Source organism: Microtus oregoni, unplaced genomic scaffold (assembly GCF_018167655.1).
Source record: "Microtus oregoni isolate MIOR12 unplaced genomic scaffold, Mior012 000060F_008, whole genome shotgun sequence".
NCBI lineage: Eukaryota > Metazoa > Chordata > Mammalia > Rodentia > Cricetidae > Microtus > Microtus oregoni.
In genome coordinates, this window is record NW_024543843.1 from 133385 (window position 1) to 158320 (window position 24936).

At 44.0% G+C, this 24936-nt stretch overlaps 1 protein-coding gene across 6 annotated transcripts in view; it reads right to left on the minus strand.

Moving 5' to 3' along the window:
* LOC121439152 (zinc finger protein 385B) overlaps positions 1-24936 on the minus strand; it is a 165420-nt gene that overhangs the window by 21914 nt on the left and 118570 nt on the right. For all 6 annotated transcript variants that reach the window (XM_041639655.1, XM_041639654.1, XM_041639658.1 and 3 more), the window contains one exon: positions 16120-16282. In XM_041639655.1, the coding sequence (XP_041495589.1) occupies positions 16120-16282 (163 nt within the window). The remainder of the gene's footprint in view (positions 1-16119; positions 16283-24936) is intronic.

Sequence of the window (24936 nt, forward strand, 5' to 3'; positions counted from 1 at the left end):
CTAAGGCTAGTGCAATGGTGGCACAGAGTATATGGGAGTAAACCACCAGTATCTGATTCGAGAGCCAATGCACAAGCTGGAACCTACACCCAACTCTGCTTGGGTGACAAAGAACTTGAGACTAGACAGCCCAGAGACCTACGGTAGAACCCAGTACTGCTGTTCTAAAAAAAAAAAAGAAAACATAACACCAAAATGTCTCCTAAGAACATTTTCCCATACTCATAGATCAGGGACTTGCTCAGTTATCATTGGAGAAGTTTCCCACCTGCAGCAAATGGGATCAAATACAGAGACCAGTGAGAGACCTTGGAATGTTCAGCCATAACGGAATGTCTATATCAAATCCCCTGCCTCAGGAATCAGCAGAAAAGGAGGTGGAAGAGTTTCCTTGAATAAGTATTACAACTTCCAGTTTAGTGTTTTTATGGAATTCCTGGGTGTGTGAATGAGTGGGTCTCTGTTTCGTGTGCCTTCTCTTGGGCTCTTTTCTGTTTCTTTGTTTTGCTCGATTCCAAAGTGCTGGTTTTTGTTTTATCTTATATTTTACTCTATTATATTTTATTATTATTAAATAGAAACCTATTTGTTTGCTAGTGAGAGACAGACGGGTTGATTTGGATGGGAGGAGAGGTGGGAAGAAACTGGAAGGAACAGAGGGAGGGAAAACTGTAATCTGGGTACATTATGAGAGAAAAATCCATTTTCAGTAAGAGAAGAGAAAAAAGAATATAGATTAGTGGATGCAAATTACTGAAATTTTCTATATATGGGCAAGAGCTCAATAAACAAGGCCAACAAATGGGAAAAGTATTATATGCAGGGAACATATTATACGTCTTCATCTTTGTGGATGCTTTCCCTGTCTTCAGTTTGTTACTGATACTCTAATCCTTTATTAGCAAATGTCTGGTCTCCTGCTTCATCGCGGAATGAGGAGGCTTGGTAAGGTTGTCCCCGATGTTGAAGCTTTCCCTGTCTTCAGTTTGCTACTGATACTCTAATCCTTTATTAGCAAATGTCTGGTCTCCTGCTTCTTCACAGAATGGGGAGTCTTGGTAAGGTTGTCCCTGATGTTGAAGCTTTTCCAGTCTGTGAGGAGAAAGGTGTCTGGTTGCACTTGGGTTCTCTGACATTTCCATATCTTCTCTCTTCTATGATGTCAACTCTTTTCTTCCTATTGCTGAAGCCCTGAGAGCTCCAGGTTCTAAGGGTTCTTCTCTGAACTGGCTCACCCCTGGCGCTTTTCACTTGTCTTCTCTTTGATGTGTGGAGGCCATGAGCTGTGGCCTTTCTGCTTCCTCTCTCCCATCCTAACCCACCCAAACCAGTGTTCCCTCTGCATTCATCGCTTCTAGATTTTCTTCCCTTGATAGCCACACACTTTCTTCCTTTGATGACTGTAGTTCCTCCCACAATCATTTCCCTGTTCATCTTTACAATAACAGTCCATTCTAGGTCCTTCCCTGGAACCTGTTCTTCTGCCTGGCCTTAGTTAAGAGACAGCATGCGTTAGGGTTGGTCACCTTACGTTCACCCTCCTCTTTGGTATTATAAATTTAATTTGCTTTAGAGACTTCGTCTACCACATGGATTCTTAAATTCACAGGTCACCCCCTCTTCATGGTTCAAGACCCTTTCCTCATGTCTATGTCTAGATGTCTCATGGATCTTCAAACTCAACATCACGGATGCTAAGTGGACTGAGCTGCCCCGCAGAGAAATCCTCTCAAGTACTTTTCTTGTCCTCATTTCCGCTAAGCTGTCGTGTCAGCAGGGAGCCCTGTGCTCTTTCCCCATCTTACTTCAATATTTAATTAACAAAGTTCATGATAGAATCTTTTCAGTATCCTTGCTATCAGCACGTTCACCCTTTCATCTGGTCAACATTTCTCCAGCATCTACTGCATCTCACACCCTCTTCGAATCTTTCCGAATCTTAAAACAAACGTTTATGATTTTGCTCTTCGGTTTGAAGTCAGATCTCCCCATCTCCCCTATTGTGCTTTTGTGATCCCTCCCTCTTCATATAATTATTCTATTATCTCAGAGTGATTTATTTGCACTCACAAATGGTCAAGAGAGAGCTTCTTGAATCCTGGAAACATCTTCACCTATCTCTGTACCAAGTGTGCAGAAAATATCCATGGGCAATTGTTCTACTGAGCTACAGGATGCCTAATTCTAGATAGTGCTACAGGAATAGAAATTTTAAAACGTCAGTGCTAACTACTGAATTGTATTGAGTGAAGTAAATGACACAGGAAAAAAAAACCCATATATTTCTTAGTTATGTAAAATACCTTTACCACTTATGAAAACAGCATATGCTTTAATGTTTTTTTTTTTTTTTTTGATTTTTCGAGACAGGCAGAGGCATGAGATCCCCAGGAACTGGAGTTATAGGTAGTTGTGAGCTAACTGACAGGGATGCTGGGAACTGAAATCTGGTTCTCCAGAAGAACAGCAAGCGTTTTTAACCCCTTAATCATCTCGCCAGCCCCCGTATTTGCAACAGTTAATGTGTCCGTTCAAGTTGCAGTTTTTCACTTAACGATGGATCTCTTTGAGATACAGTAGGTCATTTGCGACAGGTTCAATATTTTAATGTTTCATAAAATGAAACGCATCTGGATATTTCATTATGTTCTCCGTTAGCAATACTGCACAGCACAGAGATAAACAAAGCTGATAATTAAAAGAGCTGTGAATACAGATGAAGGTCTGCCTGTAGGTACCCTGGCAGGAGATAGAAAGCACATGGGGAAAAAAACCCAAAGACTAGCAGCCAGTCCTCTGCAAGTAAGCTTGCTTCCTGTTCGCGATCAACTTATTTTTCTCTTGTTCTTGCCTTTTTGGGTTGTCGTGATGGAACCTTTGGCTTCTGCATTCCTGGTAAGAGCTAGTTCACTGGAAAAGTATACAAAACAAGAGACCACTATTAATTGGCATCAAAGCAGAGCAAACAAAAATCTGTTGTGCTCATGCAAGAAAACCGATGGGCTCACTGATGGCAAGTGGCCTGCTGGCTTTCAACGTGGAGATACATGGTGATGCCCTTTTTTTTCTGATATCTTTTGACCTTGTCCATACTAGATAAGAACTACCACAGAGTCACACTCATGGCTAAATATCCCACCTATGGAACTCTTTGTGTTCTGTTTGGAGGTTCATTAGAGATTCCTGCCTAGCAACTCTTCTTCAATGGATGTTCTATATTCCCTATATTAACTTATATCATGCTACTGTTCTTTGCATTTTTAACTATTATGGGGGCTGATATATTTATACAATAATATTCTGAAGAAATTCTAAGTACTAGGCACTGTGCCATTAATTGGTTTTCTATACCCTTTGGGGTATCATCATTGAAGGCCATTATGGAGATTTTACCACTCACACCTACATGAGGTCCCCAAGCTTTATACCTGGTGGTCCAGTCTGACTCAGCAGACTGGGATCTTCTAGTCTTCCATTTAGATGTTTTCTGATTAACTGTCCTACATAGATTGAATCTATTTCAAGTGTCCCTAAAGTTCACCCAGCAGAGCCAGTGTCGACTGGCTTGTCTCATATCTAGCTGGCTAACTTACTTGTTCTCCTGGCATAGTAGTGTAGACTGGTTTGTCTCACATCTAGCTGGCTAACTTGCTTGACTAGTCAGAGGACTTCCTGTTGGGAGACGCCTAATCTCAGTTCCACACTCGGGAAGGAACGTCAGAATACCCCTGAACCTGGACCCTGGAAGCCCTTTCCCTGTACAGCAAGTTAGAAAAGCAGGGTAGAGTACTTCAATCACCAGTCCAGAAATACCAAGCCGTCACAGAGAGATAGAGGAATTACAGATGGCTTGTAGAAGTCCCTGAGCATGAAACCATTCCACCAATCTGAAGCTGTCGGGCTCTGGCTGTTTAATGCCACATGACCACATCCTAGCCCAGTTCCAGAAACTCCATGTCGTCAAGCACGGCTGATCGCTGTAATGTTTACTAATTAACTATGCTTATGCCTAATTTTCATATGGTGGCCTTTAGACTAACCCTGGAGGCAGGTAAGCATCGTCTAAGTTAACGTGCCTCTTTTGCTGAATCAGGCTTTGTAAGTCCTTTAAAAAAAAAAAGTAAGAAAAAAGTCTACTTCTTTAAAGTTATTTAGGACTCACAAAAGCAGGGTGACAGATTCTGTAAGCTCAAAACTGGCCCTGTGTTCTACTGGCATCTGGGACCTCTGGGCCTGCATAAGGTTCTGACTTAGGCAGCTGTCCTCAATTCCGTCGGAAACCTTGTCAGTCAGGTTCTGGTCTTCAGGCCTTGCCTTGCCAGGGGTTTGTGGCTCAACAAAATGTCAGATATTGCCATCCTTACCTGACTGTAGGCTGCTGGCTCTCTTTGCCCCTTGTAACACAGCTCCCTGTTCAGGAGCAAAGGCAGCCGGCCTCACGCTCAGATGAAAACTCCATTGCACGACCAAACACTTCCATGTTGAAAGCTGGCGGCCCCAACTTGCCGTCAGTGAACTGGTGTGGATGTTCGTGAACTCATCAGTTTTCCCGAGTGAGTGCAGAGAGAGATTGTTTGCTGGAGTCTGAATCTAATGAAAAGCTTTCTCCTGTTTTGTATAGTTTCCCAGCCATTTGACTTGTACAATAGAGAAAGCATATTTCAACTTCTTCAGGTTGAAAAATTGCCCCCTTTCTGATTTGTCACTAAGAGGTATGAAACAGTTATTTTTGAGGCACCTTTATTACTGAAAATAGAATAAGTAACTCACATCACTCAAACTAAGACCCTTAGGGAGTAGGAATTCAAATTTTGGGAATAAGATTAAAAAACGAATTTTCAAGATAGAACAAGGAACAGGGTCTTTTTATTTATTTTTATTTGGCTAAATGTATCACTCTATTTCAGAGAACACAGTTTTGGATTCACAGAGCCCAGACGGAGCTGTTTGAATTCAGGCTCATCTTTCTCCTCCCTAGCTACAAGCTCAGCCAAGGGGGACGGCTTTGATGATCCAGGCAGGGGGAGTTGCTCACTGAGGAAGGAAAGGTCAGCCTGAGAGCTGCGGAGGACACTTGCTCTTTCTTCACCTAGTCAGAGCCAAAAATTGTCTGCTGGGAAACAAATTTATAGCCCCAGGCCATCCCTGGCAGACAGGTACCTAGCCCACAGGCTTTAAAAACTTAACTAGGGACCTTCTGCTCTAAGGAGACAGGGCTAGACACTCCGGCAGCACGAGGAGGCGAGGGATCTTTAAGAATGCATTGCTAGCCGGGCGGTGGTGGTGCACGCCTTTAATCCCAGCACTTGGGAGGCAGAGGCAGGTGGATCTCTGTGAGTTCAAGACCAGCCTGGTCTACAAGAGCTAGTTCCAGGACAAGCTCCAAAGCCACAGAGAAACCCTGTCTCGAAAAACCAAAAAAAAAAAAAAAAAAAAAAAGAATGCATTGCTAAACACCCATCACACTTTGCTAGTTCTCATCTGACTTTTGTTTCTGAATTCGGTCTGAGGCTTTATGAAGTTGTCAAAGCCAGCTTAATATTTAAGACCTAGAGATGCCGAGGAAAGTCGGCTGACCGTGGAAAGTCACTTTTAATTTAAAAGGCTGAGTCTCCAGAGGAGTTTGTTTTGGGCTGCTTTCTCCTGCCTGGTCTCAGGAATTGCTACAGTTCTGATTCCATGTCTGATGGGCTTTGTCCTTGCCTCAAGACAATTAGAAGGTGGTGGAATTTTTTTTTTTTAAATGTGGGTCTGGCTGGAGGTTTTTAGGTCCCTGGGTGAGCGGGGGGTTGCCTTCCAAGCTGATAACAGGATGGACACCTGTCCCTTCCTCTTTTAATTTGCGTGCAAGCAATGAGGCAGTGTTGCTTTGGCACACACTTACAGCTATTGTGTATTGCCTTGTCACAGGCACAGAAGTGACAGCGTCAAATGATCGGGGATCAAAGCTTCCAAAACTAAGAGTCCCAGGCAACCTTCCCTTGTTATAAGTTGCTTGTTTCAAATCAATTATACAAAACAGCAACGTGTTTGCCCAGAACCTACACGAGCCTCCCTAATATATATAGTCCCCACAGAATATTTATGACACCCACACAGTGTAAATGAGATAGGGAAGGATTTTTACTACCTTTAAAGAATAAGGATAAACAAATAGCTATACATGTTCAATACAGATGTAATTCTTACCTGAATAGTTTTGATCTGTAGTTGCTTGAATTATAGTTTGAATATCTGCAGATTTTAGTATACTTTGGGGGTCCTCGAGTCAGTCCCTCATAAACACTAAGGAAATGACTGCACCACGTTACAGCATCTCAATATTGAGTAAAATCATTTGTTAAGAGAGAACTAGGGACAATGGTGTGCTAGAAAAAAATGGTATTTAAACTTATTTTGTGTGGTTTTTGGTTTTTCAAGACAGAGTTTCTCAGAAGCTATGGAGCCAGTTCTGGAACTCGCTCTGTAGACCAGGTTGGCCTCTAACTTACAAAGATCCACCTGCCTCTGCCTCCTGAGTGCTGGGATTAAAGGTGTGTGCCACCACTGCCCGGCTGGTATTTTAACTTAATAGCCACTTTGCTGGTTAAGTTGGCAAAAATTATGAAATTCAGATAAAAATTCAAATATCTGAAAGCAAAATAAAAGCCTATTGTGAGAAGGAATTCTAGTATTTATTTATGCTATTTCATAGTTAAAAGGAAAAATGTGTACTTAGAGGTTAAGTCATTAGCAGCTCATAAGAAATACCCAAATAATCATATGCCAAGAAAGCTTCGTAAATAGTTGGAGATTAAAAACATGAGCGGATAAAATTCTTACTTATTGACACAAATGCCATCTGGGACTAGCCAGAGGGGATGTTTCTCATCCAGATCACCCGTGTCCTCTGAATGTTTGCTCTCGATGGCAAGGGCTGGCTCCAGCCTGAGCAACTGCTCAACATCTAGCACCCAAGCTTCTCTCTGAGCAGGTGCAAGTGCGTTGGGCTGTCCCTGTGTTCAGCACTGCCGTCATTCATATACAGAGTGTGCTCCAGCAACCTGGGCCTCGCCTCCTCTATACTGATTGGAGAAGATACCAGAGCCAATGAGAGTCATGGTGCCTCACCCACCATCCAGGGCAGGGACCAGGGCTCCTGACACAAACTTTTTTTTTTTTTTTTTGGTTTTTCGAGACAGGGTTTCTCTGTGGTTTTGGAGCCTGTCCTGGAACTAACTCTTGTAGACCAGGCTGGTCTCGAACTCACAGAGATCTGCCTGCCTCTGCCTCCCAAGTGCTGGGATTAAAGGCGTGTGCCACTACCGCCCGGCCACAAACTTTTTCTTAATAGCATCGATACAATACCTATGTGGCTGCCAGGTGCAGAATACGATACCAGAAGGGACAGGACACTCAAGCCAGCAGAAGGACCGAGTGGAGAAATGCTTCTTTTGTTACTTAAAAATGGGAGGAAGACCAAAGGGCTCTCTTGCACATTTTGAATGTCTCGCGAGACATTGGGCTCATCTACTCACAAGGTCCTGGAGTGAAAACACACATGCATATATGACTCTGAGCAATAACCTCATAAAGGGAATGTGAGAACAGGTCACTGTTGCATATCAGTACGGCGGGAAATGATGGCAGAGTCAGGGACAGGGCCTTGAATACCTGTGAACAAACGGTTGCTTTTTATGGCTCCCATTTATTGAACGCCTGTTAGCTCGTAGGCACTTCTCTGAGCACCTAGCATTTTTCAGCCAATTAATCCTGAAAGTCCTAACGCTCCCATTTTATAGAGGAGGAACTAGAAGGTCAGAGAGCACGACTCAGTCATAATTAGATGACGTCAATGAGAAGCAAACTAATGGGTTTAGGCTCATATCGCTTTCACAGGGCTACAGACGCAGAACCACACCTTGACTAACACATCATAATGAAAATCCACGGATAACTTCAAGTTTCACTATGTCGTCTTGGCTGGCCTAGAACTTGCCACAAAGACCAGGCTGACCTCACACACACAGAGCTCTATCTGCCTCTTTCTCCCACTGCTAGCAACAGAAGCACGTGGCACCGTGCTCAGCGTAACTTGATTAAAAACAAAACAAGGACGATGATGACAACAAACCATTTGGAAAGTAGGCTGAGGGGAAGGAACAGCAAGCACATCCTTTGAGATAAGAGAATTCAAGTAGTGCTACTTAGTAGAAAAATTCCCAAACAACCTCAAAAACAAAAACAACAACAAAAATCCCATACAGTAGTATAGTCCACAAAGCTTCTTCCAAAGGCTTGCACATCCATAGGAGAGCAGCTGAGATACACACTGGGTGATACACCGACCTTAAAAGCTGGAGACAGGTCTCTAAGTTTCTTCTCCCTTTCCAGTATCCATCGGAAGGTTATAGCCCATAAATAAGAGAGTCTACATAAAGCACTTAGCACAGCGCAGGCACGGAGCGATCCCTGGTTGTATGTTAATGGTCACCAGCATGGCTGTGCCTCACTCCATTCTCCACTATGGCAGAATAACATGAACTAAGCGCTTGATAAACACTCTACATTTGCTTCTGTAACTCTGGAGACCGGGAAGTCTGGTGTCTCGGGAGGGCCACTTTCTACATGGTGCTGCTATCTGGTGAAGGCCTTTGTGCTGTGCCAGTTGAAATTGAATTCATGATGAGCTTCGGAGGAGACACTCAATTTACAGCGTTCCACCTCTGGCTCCCACGGATCTCACAGCCTCACAGGCAAAATGCATTCATCCCATTCCAATTGCTTCAAAAATCTTAGCTCATCCCAGACTCACAAGTCCAAAGCCCAAAGTCTTATCCAAATCAGTCGAGAGCAATAGAAGGCACAGTTCATCCTAAGGTTAATTCCCTGTAGCTCCGAGTCTGCGGAATCTAAATGAGCTCTTTCCAAAATGTAACAGTGGGACAGGCCTGAACAGGAGACATTATTGTTCCAGAAGGAGGAAAGGGGCAAGAAGAATGAAATTAAGCTTTGCTTGCCCCAGAAGCAGCTCTTACAGGTTTGAACTCTGGCTTCCTGTTTGTATTCTCTCGGGTTGACACACTGAACTATACAGTTCGGCTATCTGGAGGCTGACTCTCCTCCACTGTTCCACCAGCCCCTGTCTAGTAGGAGCTTCCTGCAATGTCCTTGACCCACAACTCTTCTAGGCAAGTACACTCGTGGCTCTGTCCCTACAGCAAATCTCCACCTGGGTCCCTGTGAAGTCCACAACATCCTTAGCAGTCTCGGTGTAGGAAACCATGTCCTTAATGCTCTTAATTTGGCACAGCTGCCAAATCAGCCCCACTGGACATCGCCAAGGTGGAGCCTGGCTCTCTCCAGATGCGGAGGATCAAGCTACATCTAGGCCTCCTTAAGCAAGGCTGGGGGTGGGGGTGGGGGGAGATCTACTTCTGAAAAATTCCAGAAAAAAATTGATTTTTGTGTGGCACTAGATAAGGTTATTAAAACTGGGCCCAGAGTCCTAAAAAAGCTGTCCCATGTATGTATGTGCCGTGCATACGGAATACAAAGCACTTATTGAGTAGCTCTATGTGAGCAGCCACGCTTGTCAGAAAAATATGCCACAACAAGCGAATTTTTTCCTGAAGCAAATAAGAGGAATGCCATTAAAATATGAATAATAACCTTTGTTGAAATCTCAAGGGCATTTGCCGTTGTACAAAATCATTCCGTGGACACAGAAGGCCTTTTCCATCCCAGTGGCTCCTCAGCGCAGAAATGTCGTGGCTATAAGGTAGCCAAGGAGACGGATGTGATTGAAATGAAGGAGGGGGCGTCTGTAAAGGTGGTCGTTTAATGAGGCACAGCCCCAGCTTGTGGGAAGGAGACGCGGCTCACGACACGTCCCCGGTAAATCATAAGTTAACAGGTTGGTCATAAATCAGTCTTATTTTTTTTTCTGTTTTTTTTTAAAGCAACCCCGGGGGGGGGGGCAGTTTTTAAAAGCAGAAAGTGTGACAGGAAACTCCTGGCATTATTTGCCTGGAAGCTACTGCAAACAGTTTTCCAAGTCAGCTTCAAGTGGGGACAAATGCTTCTAGCGTCCTTGGCTTTGCCTGGCAGGTCGCTCCTGTCCTGAGCAAAGACGGAGGCAGTTTCATTATTGAAAGTTTCCTTGAAAGCCTTCACGATCTATGAGCGTTTCATAAGTATATGAGCCTTAGTATAATGGTCTGTTCTCTTCAGACAGATGGGGCTCGTTTATGTTCTACATGACGGTACCCCAGAACTTCAGCCTTAAGATGTTTGCCATAAATACACTTAATCTATTACTTTATGAGGGTTACTAAATCTTGGCTTTTTGGAGTTGGATAGATGTATGGTAAATTTACGATGGCACTTGTCTACAAATGACAGGTACGGTCAGAGCAAGAGACTGCCATTTTCTTCTATTTAACAGCACAAGGTCCCGGTGCTGGATACAGGAAGGGAGAAGGCACATGGAGGAAGACCTTGTTGGCTAACAGATGGAATCCAGCAGCCATCAGTGGCAATGAGAAGCTGGCGTTTGGAAAACTTGGCTCCATTTGTAACAACGCATAGAATCCACTAAACACACGGGGGTGGGGGGCACATAAAAACGATAAGCCTTTGCGAGAAGCACTCTTTGACAAAACTGAGGATGTCCTCCCATGAAGCACTGGGGTAAATACATGCAACCAACTGACAAGCCGAACTACGTATGAGCTGATCCCAGCTCTCTGTGTGAGACCTGAGGAACGGCCACCATGCAAAACCATCACATGCTAACGACAGCAATGTGCTGCACTAAGGTGTCCTCTCCTGACACCCCCATTGCCACCTCACAGTCTCCAAAGGTCACTGGTGTGAAGCAAACAAAACAATCCCCATGTCCTCCCAGCCAGCATTTTCAATGGAATGGTTTTAAATTCTGTTAGGAAGGTGGACAGGGCCGAAGGCAAGCAAGATGCCCCCGTTTGGAGGCAGGGCAAGGCTTGTGCCGCTGGCAGTGTCCTTTCTGAGCTTGGCCCCATCTCATTCAGCATCATCTGTCTCCAGGCAGGCAATGTCTGCAGCTGTCAAGGTAGAGCTTACACATTTGTCACGTGCCATTTACCTGAAGTGAACGCTTTTATTCAAATTTTTCCTTAAATATAAAGAGCATCGGTTCTGAAATAAAGCCCCTCCTATTACAGTTAAACACTGCCGGTAACAGCCACACAAGAATTTTAGGATTATCAACAAAGCAATGTATGACATTCCCTCTCACAGTCCCTGGGAGTACCTCACATGTCAATGGCCACTGAAGAGTAAAGTGTGATCCTGCTTTCTAACTCTGGGAAACAGTTCTCTAGTGATCCCTGATTTATCCCCTGGCACTCCTGTGTGCTCTTCTAAGTCAGAGAAGTTTAGGAGTGATTGGGATCAAATAAGCGTGGAACAAGAAGCCCGAGTTCCAGGTTGTTCCTGACTCTGCTGGGATTTGAGTCACGCAGATTCACACTCAAGAGAATCTACTTTTCCAGTCTCCGGTTCTTCACTGATACCATAGTCTGGGGAGCAACTTGGAGGTGCTGGTAACTATGTGTTACTTGTCTTAAAACTCACTCACTTCAAATATTAAAATGCTGTGAGACTGAAAAGCCCTTAGAGGAGGAAAAAAAATCTTTCTACTCATTGTTGTATGAATCTGACAGAAATACACACATGTACCACATTCTACTACAGGATAGAGGAAAAGCAACTATGGAAACCCAGCTGTCTGCATGACAAAGAAAGAGCAGATATGGATTTTCACCCTATTGTTGCAAGGTTCCTGAAGGCACCACATGAAAACACGTATGTGCCTGCATCTTGTAAACCAAGCATGTTTTAATGCTCCCATGGTTGTATTTTACACAAAACGTTCTGTGTTCTTTGGTTTTGCTCTTAATTGCATTTATAAATTTATAAGCATTCCTCATGCCTTCCTTTGTTTAGAATCCTGCTTACTTTTATGTCATATATACTTTAAACCAAGAACATTTTCTTCATTGTAGTACTTTGTTAATTTTTTAAAAGCCTAGGATTGTAGAACATGGCTGATTGTGTTGATGATTTATTATTTGTAAGAAACAAGGTTTCCTTTGAAGGCTCTGTGAATTTGAACCTCCTACAAGTTCTGAATTGCTGAAAGAGCCTGTAGTGGGATGTGGGGCACATCATGACAGGGATGGGCAGTGTCTCACACCATTACGACACCTGAACTCCAGGGAGAGGTTTGGGTGCAGTTTCTAACCTATCTGTTCCAGCTGTCTTTCTAAAGCTACCTAAGGCTTGCTGTGTTCTGACCCTAATTCTCCCCAGCTACTCTCTCCTCCTCCTCACTATGTTTCCAACGCCCACTGAAGCATCATTAAAAGTTGGGGCAGATCCTGGGAGGCCAGAAAGTATTTTATCTGTATTTTACATTTAATTCTACTTCAACTTCTAAGAATTGAGTGGGACAGCTATTCTTACTCAATTTTCTTTAGCCTTTAAAAGAAATCACGCAGCTGGAATTTCCTATAAATGAGACACCTGCTTATTGTAGTTTAAACCTATTCTGTTTACTGACCTGAGAGAAAGACCCAGAGAGCTTGCCATGTCATCCTGACCTTTTTACATCTGTTGGTTCTATTATAACAAATCTCTCTGTATTGCACAAACCTGGATTCAACATGAGCCAAATTATGTCTCCAAATAAAACATAAAAAAGAGAGAAATGGTTACACCAAGTGTCAAAGTTGCAGGTAGGAAGGCTCACCCAATCCCTGCAGGGTGGGAAGCACCATCTTAGAATAGACCAAGTGTGCTCTAGGGTAGCATGAAGGATCACGGAGGGGTCCTTGGGCCCCCATGTTCCTCCGCAGAAACTCCCAATCCTCACCTCAAGCTCAATGGCACTCAGTGAATCCTAGAAGCTGCCTTCCTCGATGCTGGGCTCTTTCTTTTCCGTCAAGCTGTGCTTCCCTTAAACAACATTCTGCTCCTGAGCTGATCCTAGAACATGAGGCTAGACGCTGGATTAGTGAACCCTGGGGATATAATGGTTTTCTATGTCATTGGAAGCCTGCAGCCCAGACATCAAATGGCTGGCTTACTTCTCCTCCAAAAACCTAGGTATCAGAGATACTATTTAAAATAAGTTGTCAGGGACTCTTTATTCAGAACAACAACAACAACAACAAAATGCTGGAGAATGTCAGCCTCATGGGACTTGACAACCAAGCGAGGAGTCCCTGCGACTGATTCGGTTTCAGCTGACACTTTAGAGACAATGTCGTCTGATGAAGCATTTCCGCCAGCTACTACCCTAAGTCTCCATCCTGCTTCCTAGTCTCCCTCACCCCATTCTACCCAGACCATTTACAAAGGGCTGGAATGTTTTTTATTCCATTTTATTTATTTATTTTTTGTTTTCTGTTTTTTTCCAAACAGTATTTTAAATGAATAAGAGACACAGATAATGGCAAAGCCATGGGAGCAGTTCAAGGGCTTAGAACTAGCTGGTTAGCAATTCACGGTCGGTGATGCTGCTTAGAAAAGATTCTCTAGTTGGCCAAAGTTTCTAGCTTCCTCATTTGGAACTTGTATAAAACACAAAGGAATTCCTGCTTAGAAATGAATTTCAACTAAAGGGGAAGAACATACATTTAACAGGTACAGCTCAATTATTTTCAAATACTGCTCCCAAGTGATGTTGGTGTTTTATTAGCACTCATAGAAATAATACACTCCATTTACATTAATACTTATGCAAACCACGAGTAATCTAATCAGTGTGTTCACAAATATATAGATTCTGAGTGACTGTCAGGAAAACAGGCACTCCCAAATGCAAACATTTTCCTTACTGCTGACACAAATCTGGGGAGTTTCTCAGTGACAGCTACAGGCTGAGAGACTACAAATACCGTGACAGGGGCATGCGGTCCTCTAACAGGGAAAGCTGAGACTGTGGGATGAAAGACCACCTCACACACACCTTAGAGATGCTGCATTGTGATTTCTGTTTTCATCTCTCTGCTCTCATCCCCCAGGTTTTCTCCTGAACCTCAGCTTTCTCTCTTTGTTTAGATCATTGGCATCCTTGACTCTAGATTGTTCCAATAGCTCACCAGGCAAACCGTGGCCTGGGGAGTCTCTCTGCTTCATGAACATAAGTCCTTGGCGAATGCTAGCATTCACATGTTGGAAGAAAAACCCTGAATTGGTAGAATTTATTTCAACAGTCTTCACTGGGCCCCCTATAGGCCCAAGAGAGGCTATGATTATAACCTGGTCTGTCTCATTTGCATCTTCTATGTCCACACTGCTTTGTCCTTGATTCGATCCCCTCTACCCTTTGACTCTTTCCACTTCACGTTCTACTCATTACTTTTACTACCGCCCTCAGAGCAAACACAATTCCCAAGTGTTACCGGGCTTAAGCAAAACACTGAGCACATTGGGTTGCAATGCTCGAATATTTATGGAGCCCACTGGCTCTTTGATTAGCTCACACCACAAAATAAACCGAGGGAATTGGGTGACACTAACCTCGATTATTTTATCCTTTTACTTGGAAGTTCTGCTGGAGGTAAAGACCACAATTCAGGTAATAAAACCTTTGGCAGAGTATTGCCTCATAAAGGCAACAATATTCTTTGGGAAATGAAAGCTGACAGGAAGTCAGGGGATGATGGATTCTGCTCTCCCAAACACAGGGCAACTGCTAGCAGACAGCCATCTTGACGTTGGCCTCACCATGAGCCGTGATGCCGACTGTGAAACTGCGCACATCGAAATAGGGTTTGGCATCTACACTAATAACTGCTTTAGACACAAGTTGAATATTAGGTTTTATATTCATCTATACAGGGGTTTTGTTCCTTACAAGGTTATAAATGCTATGTAAAAATCCAGTATTTATCACATTTTCTTGATAAGATCATTTGGTGACCCTATCATATAAAGCACAAAGAATTATTATTAACACCAAATTTGGTAGCTTAATTCTAGGCTTCCATGCTTTCGGAGCCAGCATCTACGGGACATAGTTTTCTTATCTGAAGAGGCGTTCTGAGCTCTCCTCTTACAGTAATGGATTTGCTCATTTCCAATGGCCCCGGGAAGTCATTGGTAAGCATTCTTCAGCTTCCTCCTCAAGTGCTACAGGGATGTTGATGATCAGGAGAGAACCTGAAGTGTGTATTTCCCACAACACAGAAGTCTCTAATGCCAGAATCGAACATAACGAAAGGGACACGTCCTCTTAGTGTCCTTTAGCAGACTCTCTTCCACAGCTAGCCACTAAAACAGGATGATAAATCCATTATGGGTCCCAGGGGCAGCTGGGAGAGGGGAACCTATCAACATCCAATTTCATGGTAGCCACACTGAGAAAGACAGAGAACTCTATTTCCCAATGAAAGAACTCACCCAGATATTGCAGGTTCTGTATTAAAGAATTTTCAACAGCATATTTCTAATTATATATTAAGACCTTTCTGTTAAGCAACTCATGACATTGTAAATAATTCCTTTAAATTATTTGGATCGATTTGTAATTCAGAGGAGAGCTTCACAGTGGTGTGATGAAGTCAGAATCTGTTACTTCTAAACACAGTTTCTTACCCACTAATGTCATTCTCTCTGTAAATGTCACCCCCAACTCTTCACTGAGATTAGATTTTTAAAAAAATCTATTATGAACAATCTTAAGAATCTCTTATCCAAAAAAAAAAAAAAGCCTGTAACACAAACCAAACACAGAAGGAACAGAAAGAGGCAATACCACTGTTTTATATCCATTACTTGATTTTTGTCTGAACATGTGACCAGCAGTCTTTGGTTATTTCGATCCATATATACTTATATACACACACATATATTTAAAGGCATATATTCTACAACATGGAATGGCGACATATCAAATGCTTACATTCTGTGCGAACACATATCCCTTCTTGTGAAGGAAACATATCATATTACAGAAATAAATCATGGAGAGTAACATGCAACATCCAAGCGGGGAGGGGAGGGGGGAGAAGGAGGAAAATGGGGTCGGGGAGGGTGGGAGGGGCAGGAGGAGGAACACAACAATGCCAAAGAACAAAAAGTGTCATTGACCTGATTTGTCAGAGCTGTCGCCTGTGATTGGCCTGACGGAGCAGCTGGGATTAGCCTTTGCGCTGTCCTTGGAAGAAACCATTTTGGGTTTATTTTTCGTTGCCTCTAGTGCTTTGACCTTCTTGGCATGTTTACTTCCTTTGTAGTGGGCCTCGGCCTGGCTCTACAAAGGAGAACAAATCAGGCTCATTTTTTTGCTACTTACGAACACCACGATGGATGAGCATGCAGGAAAAAAATACAGTCAAAAAATACAGTCTTAGGCGCCACAGACATTTACGAGTCAGTGTTGACTACATCTCTGGCATTTACCTACGAGGTTTCAGCATCGCAAACCTTGCTCCATAATGGAGGCCTCGAGTCTTGGAGAACCTAGAAGTTCCGTGAGTGGACCACAGGATCAGGACAGGAGATTGGTCAGCAGGGCCCTCCCACCCCTGCTCATGCCAAGGGGATTGCTTTCTCAAGATCTGGCTGGCAGCATTTGCATCGAGTACCCTGTTCACACCCGCAGACATGGACTTCCATAATCACCGCGCCTTAGCCTGTCTGCTCTGTGCCTGGTTCCCGGGGGTCCCTGCTCTGAGATCAACCAGAGCGACAGAGCAGCAGTAAACAGACGCTGCTGAATGGAGATGGCACCACATTTCGGAGACATCTACGTGCGCTTAGCATGCCATCTTGGATGGTACCAGTGCCAATTATAGCTCATGCCACAAGGGAGGTAAGGACGATCCTTGATCTCAGATGTGATTGATTCTCACTTCAAAGCTCTCGTACATAAAACATATGTAACACTGTGACTTCAATACTAGATCAAAGGAAGGAGAAAGGGAGACAAGAGACAACACCAAATTACAATAAACCTAGAAGACAGTTAGTTAATTTACCGACATTTGGGAAGTTACCTTCCATCTAAACAAGGTCATTTGGCATCCTGTTTACTGTACACGTGAAAAAAAAGATAACTAAATTCATTTGAATTTCATTCTGCAGACTGGAAAATAAAAGCATGCGTATAGTAAAAAGAAGGCAAGACATAGTGAGTGTAATGGCTTAGTTATAAAGTGACATTCAGGAGAAATTTTATGTATACAAGATGGGGCTTTATTAGAAGATTTTTAAGCTGATAGTTTCTCTTAAACAGTTTCCATTAGAATCCATGTGTGTGTAAAGATGATCAAGGTGAGCAAAACTTCATAGGTCCATGAAGAAACAGATGGAATGCAGACCACTCACAAGGAAGTGGGCGAACGTAGCAAAGTATGCTATGGGTGATGCAGAAGCGAACCAAAGGGACCAGCGAGGAGGAGTCTCGATCGAGACTTTCTAAAATGGGCAACTTTGGATTGAAGATTTGAAGGAAGAGTTACACATGAATTGGCAGAGGAAAGTGCCTCCGTGGGAGAATTTTAGCCAGGAAAGCACTGGTGCTGGAGAGCCAGAGGTGTGGATAGGGCTGGAGGGGCGGTCACACGGGCCACTGGTAGACTGGTCACACTGGGAGGCCCACGAGAGCCAGGTGTACTGCCTTGTGGAGCAGGATATCACAGAGGTGAAATTCCCCAGCAGATGCAAGATGCTATCGATCTCAGGGGAGGAGGATTTCTGCAACAGCTATTTATTATATTTACTGACGGCGTATGAGCAAAGGACAATAAGGAAGGACACATGGAGAATATGGGCTTATCTGGGGGAGTAGACTCATGAGTGAGGGTTATGGCTATAACAAAAATGGTCTGATCATAACGATAGCCCAAGCTCCTGGAAACGCTAGTCCTTATCAGTCCAGTACTCAGTTGCTTAAGTGGAGCCAATTAGTTTCCTGGTCATGACTCCATGTAGAGTGTTCTTCCAAGATGCCACACTTGCCTAAGCCACCTCAAGCTGTGGGGTGTGTGTGTGTGTGTGTACAGGAATGATTCCCTGACTTCCTGGCTTGTTTTGTTCCGACTCAAACAGAGCACACAAAACGTCACTGCCTTCAGCGATTCGGCGCCCTTGTTTCTGTGGAGCTGGAGATGGGGACATAGCTTCACTATCCCGTCACTTGTGTGTGTGGCACCATGAGGGAAAAGCCTAGTTCCGCTGAATGTGGAAATGATGAGATGGAGCTAGGCGTTCTTGCTGAGCGTGACAGCCGCCAAACGTGAAGCTACCATGCGACAAGCTGAACGTCCTATCTGCATGTTTGATGTCCCACTGAAGCAGGAACTCAGTGGCTTTCAGAGCTCTTTGGCATTGCTGTGCCTCCCGCCCCCACGGGCTAAGAATTGAATGTGAAGCATAGAATGCCTTGGTAGAAGTGTAATCTAAGGAAGGATTTGTTTCGCTTTACGATAAAAACACAGCAGTGACTTCCTGTGCGTATGACCTTGGTCACCCAGGGCCTGTGCTGACTGCAGGACCGCTTTTCTCAGCACACCCCACAGGTACGCTTTTAGCTCTCTGCTGACTTACCACTGCTTATGCTTAGCACGTTCAGAGGTTTCTCATAGTCTTTGCCAACGTGAAAAATAAATTCCAGGGGAAAAGATAAGGCACTTTTAGACTTTTATTTATTAGCCAAGAAAGGCAAAATCAAATGTAGTTGGGTAGTTTTAGCCAGTTTCAGCTGCCAACTTGACACAGCGCAGAGTTATCTTCTGAGGGAGTCTCAACTGGGGGATTGCCTCGATCAGATAGGTCTGTAAGCATATCTATGGAGCATTTTCTTGACTGACCATTGACGTAGGGGGCCCAGTCCATTGTGGGCAGTACCATCCCTAGGCAGGAGCTCTAGTCTGTGTAGTAAAGACAGCTGGACAGAAGATTGGGAGGGAGCCAGCAAGCAGAGTTCCTGACTGGTTCCCATTTTAGATCCTGCCCTGACTTCCCTCAATCTTGGATTAGGACTCAAGAGTGCAATCGGAAAGAATTCCTTTCGTTCCCTCTAAGTTGCTCTCGGTCACAGTGTTCATCACAGCCACGGAAGGCACACTAAAACTACAGCTACGAACTAGGAGAATAAATGAACATAAAAACCAGATAATGAGCCGGGCAGTGGTGGCGCACGCCTTTAATCCCAGCACTCGGGAGGCAGAGGCAGGCGGAGGATCTCTGTCAGTTCGAGACCAGCCTGGTCTACAAGAGCTAGTTCCAGGACAGGCTCCAAAACCACAGAGAAACCCTGTCTCGAAAAACCAAAAAAAAAAAAAAAAAACAAACAAAAACAAAAAAAAAAAAAACCCGGATAATGGAAGTAACAGCGACAACTCATGTTTCTGAGCACTGTTCCGGGGTGTGCACACAATGCACGGAGTAGCTCACGTGATCCTCGTGGGAGCCTGTGCGAGGCTGCATCATCAGTCAGTGCGTGGCAAACAAGAAACTATATATACCAGAGGCAGATAACTCATCAACAGTCCCAGAGGGTTTTCAGGAAGGCGAAGTGCTTAGATGTACATCTCCATTTAATTATATACCCACACATATCTCTGTATGCCTACACTGTATCTACATTATAATTTTGTGAGCATTGAAGCATTATAAGACAGTACACTGCTTTAAACAACACAGGCAGGGATGAGGCCTTAACACCACTGCAATCCCTATGAATAGGAATAGCTACCTAATTTTGGAGGAAGGTAACACATTCGGTCCAATCCTTTTAATAAATAAATAGCTAAGAAAGCCCTGAAGTCCTACTTTTTAGTTATATTTGAATTTCTACAAGGCAGTAGGATAACTCCCCTCCCCCTTTAAATTTTTAGAGAGTCTCTTGCAGCCAAAACTAGTCTCCAACTCACTGCGCAGCTGAGGCTGGCTTTGAACTCCTGACTCCCCTGTCTCTACTTCCCAAGTGCTAGGATTACAGACACGGGGCACCAAGCAAGGTCTCAAGGAGACTTTTTCAAGGCCTCATCTCTTCAAGTGGACTGAGTAGTTTAGGGTTATTTAGTGCCCTTTGGCTCAAGAACACGATTCTCTAAATATAACTTCCAAGTACAAGATGAACAGAGTGTGATTTCCTCATTACTATTTCCTGGCACCAGGGCAGAAATTTAACAGCGTCAGTTAGCACTCGAGATAAAGACCCAGCTAAGTGATACCTCGCTGCATGTCAAGAGAGAAAGGGCCCTCCACAGTGTGAGCCACTTTCCCTCTGAGTTTGGGGCATGGGGAAGTAGGCTTTGATGGTCCTCTGCTTTTACTGATGGGTGCTTGGGACAAGTGAAGTGGCCGATTTCGCAACAGGGAGAGTGGCAGGCACCCCTCCGTCTTACTTGGCACACTTCGACTTCCCTCTGGCGTTCTTGGTTTGTGGCAATTTGCTATCCTCGGTGCTTTATCTGAGGCAGTGTCAACAGCTTCTGCCTCCCGGGCACATCTTCAAGTGAAAGCGAGACAGCGAGACACTGTTAAATAGTGACGACACTGACCCTGCTTCATTAGCAAGGAGGCACCTGCCCTGAGGAGCGAAAGAGGCCAGGACGAGAGCCAGAAAACTCATGGCGCCAGGTGACACCACAATCAAACTCAGTCAACAATGGACTTGCTTGGCCAGGCTGACAGCCCGGTGGCAGGAGAGGGCTATCTGGTATAAATGACTTGACAAGAGCTGCTGTAATTCCATGGGGCAGCTAGCTATGCTTGGGGGTGTGGCTTGGCACTGAGGCACAGGCTTTGTTGCCCAGGGCCCTGGGTTTGAGCCTGAGCACTTGAAAAGGAGGAGGAAGAAGGAAGTCCTAATGAAGACCTGGCAGATAGAAAGGGTTGCTGGAATCACCATCCTGACCTCCACCTAGGAACTGATGGGAATCTAGGCTCATATTTTAGGGGCCCCTTTTGTCGCTCCCAGAACCCCCACTGTCCACTGGTAATATAGCTTTCACAAGAAATGACATCCACAGATGCATTTTCTTCCAGCAATTTCCTTTGGTTCTAGGTCCCTTTGATTTCCCAAATCCTCAACATTTCTTAGAACCACATTGACCCAAATAAAAAGAGTTCATGAAGTAGACAAGATTTTAATTTAAAACTATAAAGGTAACGAAGAGTTGCCAGTGAGCCATTTTCAAATCTATTGTGTTCTCACCTCTGGGTTTCACCTGAGTGGAATTCCTGGCTCAGGGAGGGGCCTTCAATCTCCCAACACGATGTCACATTGTGTTCAGTGTGGAAGGAAAGGAAAACTCGTGGAGTGGTAGGGAGTGCCCAACGCTTTACTTATAGAACTGATCGTTTTGTGTTTTTTATTTTTTTAATTTTTTTTTTCGTTTTGTGGTTTAAAAAACTAAGTAAAACTGTTTCTCTGATTAAAGAAAATATCTAATCTGAACTAGAGCATCACTTTCTCCACTACCTTAGGAGTCCATGTGTTCAGCAATGTCACGAGGGAAGCAGCAATGGTTAGTTAACGTCAGACAACACGGCGGTGTTCAGCATAATACAGCTGCAGAGAGTGGTCGGTTAACTTCAAACAAACCACCACAAATTCTAAACAAAACACCCAAATGACTAAAATCCTAAGTAAAACATATGTCCAGCAAACCATCATAAATAGGCTAATAGATTGGATTGTTCTAAAGACAATATGGCACCTGCCATCCATTGGACAGTGTGACATTTGAAAAATGAAAGACCACACCGCCCCTTGGCTTTACCACACATACCGAAGATCAGTAGGTGAAGAAAAGATACACACAGAGAGACAGACAGACAGACAGACACACAAATCACAATCCAAAATACAAGGTAAAATAATAACCCAAAGCAAGAGGGAGAGAAACAGCAGGGACAGAGTGTCTAGGAACTGCAGGACTCAGAGAACAGAAAGAAAACATCTCTTCAGATTGTAGGGGATCAAGAAAGCTCCTCAAAAGAGGACACGGAGGTTGGGCCCCGTTTCTGGGGTGAACTCTGAGGTGGCGGTGCACAGCAGGGGGCACTTTGGGGCCAAGAGAACAGCATGTGCTGGCCGGTCTGTCCTTTGAGCTATAGTGTTTCCTGGCATATGTGCTTTTAGCTTCTCTAGAACACACCGACACAGAGAGAAAAACAGAGGAATGTTGCTGAACTGTGCTACCCTAAAAACCATGTCCCTTGTCACAGGAACCATGACAGAGCCTTTCAACTGCACAGCAAATGCTCTATTAATGAGCATTTTGGATAGAAAGTGATCGTGACATTAGATGTTGCTTTTACATTACAGATTTTATCCTGTGTGCTAAACTATAATCCTGCACCATCGCTAAACCACTATGATAATTATTTGAGATAAAATCATGACAGTTTGAAATCTACCAACTCATTAAGAAACAAATTAAAAATTACCAAATCGAAGCTAATTAGTTGAGTCTTTTCCTTATCACAAAGTTAAATTTCTTTTCATACTATTTACCAGTAAAAAAAAAAAAATTTGGATGTACTTTTGCATTGACAAGATTTGATATTTCCAGAGAGAGGGTCACAATATAAGAAACCCTAAGAGACCCCCAATAGAAAGGCTGACTCAACCCAAAGATCGCTAGTCAACCTTCCTTCTGATATTGGCCATTTTGTAGCCTGCAGTATCAGCAATGATCTGCGACTCACTGGCTTTGGTATGGAACCCATTCAATCCTCACTGACTGGGAATCTGTTGGAAACAAAACGTCCAGACAAAATTATGACCATTCTGAGCTTTTCAGCTTACAGAGCCTCAATGCCTTTGCTCATGTCTAAGATCTACCTACCTAGTGAGAAACAATTCTGGTTTCTATGGTCCGCCCAGTGCCTTGACACCGACTAACTCCAGGGGGCACCACTCCTATACATTTTATCAGGGATGCCACCTTCCAGGCTACCGCAGCAAGCAGGCCAGCCTCTGCAAGGGGCACACTACGCATATGGCTGTCTAGTGTAGAGAACGCCCCTCAACTCCAAATCATTCTGCATCACTAAAAGGAGACGCGGTGGCTTTCCTGGAGGAACATGATGTGCACTCTAGACTGTTAAATCTCTCTGGGCCCAATTTAAATCCCATCAAATACTAGAGACAGAAGTAGGGTTCTCGGGTCACAGCTGCTTCAGATGCCACTGTTTGATACTGCAGCTTCACACAGACATCCTTTTCCTTTACACATTTCAACAGGGCAAATTAACCCATTTCTTAAAAATGCTGAAATCTTTAGGGCACTTCAAAGTAATTTTTCCCCCCAATACATCCTATTAGTCCCCTGAGAGCCTTGCTGCCCATGCTTCTGCCGGGTTCCACACGGTGCTGCATGTAAGCACAGCGACTGGCTAGAGGTGATATGGTAGAAGCTCGTGCAGGCTGGTGCATCATCAGCTGGACTGGGGTAACGGGTCGAGGGTGCTCTCCTGCAGTACGGGGGCTTCTCCTGCAGTTTCAAGTGAACCAAACTGTCCTCTCCCCCGGTTTTAGGCTTCACTTGAGTTGTTTGAAGGTGGGTTATTAATTGTAGATGATTCCCAGCAATCTTAGCCTCTCCCCTTGGGGATCCTACGGCACACTGCGCTGCCAGTTTAGGGTTGATGAGGGCAGGCACCAGGCGCAGTTATTTGGGTGTGCCTGCATTAACTGCGATCTGCTTGCAGGTCCTCTGATTTGCTCATTACGGTCCCCCTCTTTCCTAGTTCCCCATTTCACGTCAAATTAGGCCATGATTAAAACTTACGTCCCTAACAAAACAAAAACAAACAAAATACCAACCTAAGTTTATCATATACACGTGCTAAGGTCAAAGCCAACCCAGGTGGTTCCTTTCTTAATTCTGTGTGTAAACAATGAAAGTCATATGATTGCATTTGACTGTAGTTTTGCAGTTTTTGAGGAATGCTTATTCCATCTTCTGGGCTGGGGATCAGCACCTGAACGCAGAAAGCATGGAAGCAAATACCTTGTGTGTGAGTTCCTAATAAGGACCCACTGGTTGAACTGGGAGAAGATGAAGCAATAAACCCGGGAGGGGTTTGTTCTGCCATGCTTAAATCAAAGGGCAATGGATGCTTACCTCCCCAGGGATGCACTCAACAAGCTACACTCTCTAAATGATTGTACCCAGCCCAGGAAGGAAAGTGCTTGTGCACTGACATGACGAAAATATGACATAATAAGTAAAAAAGGAACATTTTTACAATTAAAGAAATACCTAATTTCCTTCAAAATTATGCAGACAGGGACTGAACCCCTTAGAACATTTTATGAACCATGTAGATTTTTTGTTTTGTGTTTTTTATGACACAATTTGAAAATATTAAGGATTTGTCAATGATTACTCAATATCTTTGAATCATTTATTTTGGGTTTTCCCCACAGTATTTAAAAGTGGAAGGGAGTCCCTTTCCTCGAGTTGATTTCACGTTTTATGCAAACGTGGGAGCTGTTAGTTCCTTCTCTGGTACTGTGAGATAGAAGGATAGCCTGCCGTTGCGGCGGCTTGCTTTACCCGCCTGGCTGGCGTATTTGAACTGGCGTACGTTCAGGAGGGCACTGTTGGGACCCTTCACCTAAGCAACCCAAACCTCCTCGATCGTCTCGTAAACCAGGCTCTCAGACTTCTCCACGCTTACGTTGAATCAGTCCAAGAGAGCATCACGCTCATTTCCACTTCCACGTTAGAGATGTCGACAGGAACGACACCAAGGAAGTCTAAGATGAGAACCTGTGTTGTGTCCCCTCATAGTCCACGGGTAACTGCTCACCGCTGGCCACAGTGGCAGAGCAACGCTGAGAGCGTAATGCTTAGAGAAGGGGTCGAAACATGGCCCAGTAGCATTTTAGATGTTCATTACGTATGCGAGAATCTGTTTCACAGCCACTTAAAAATTCAT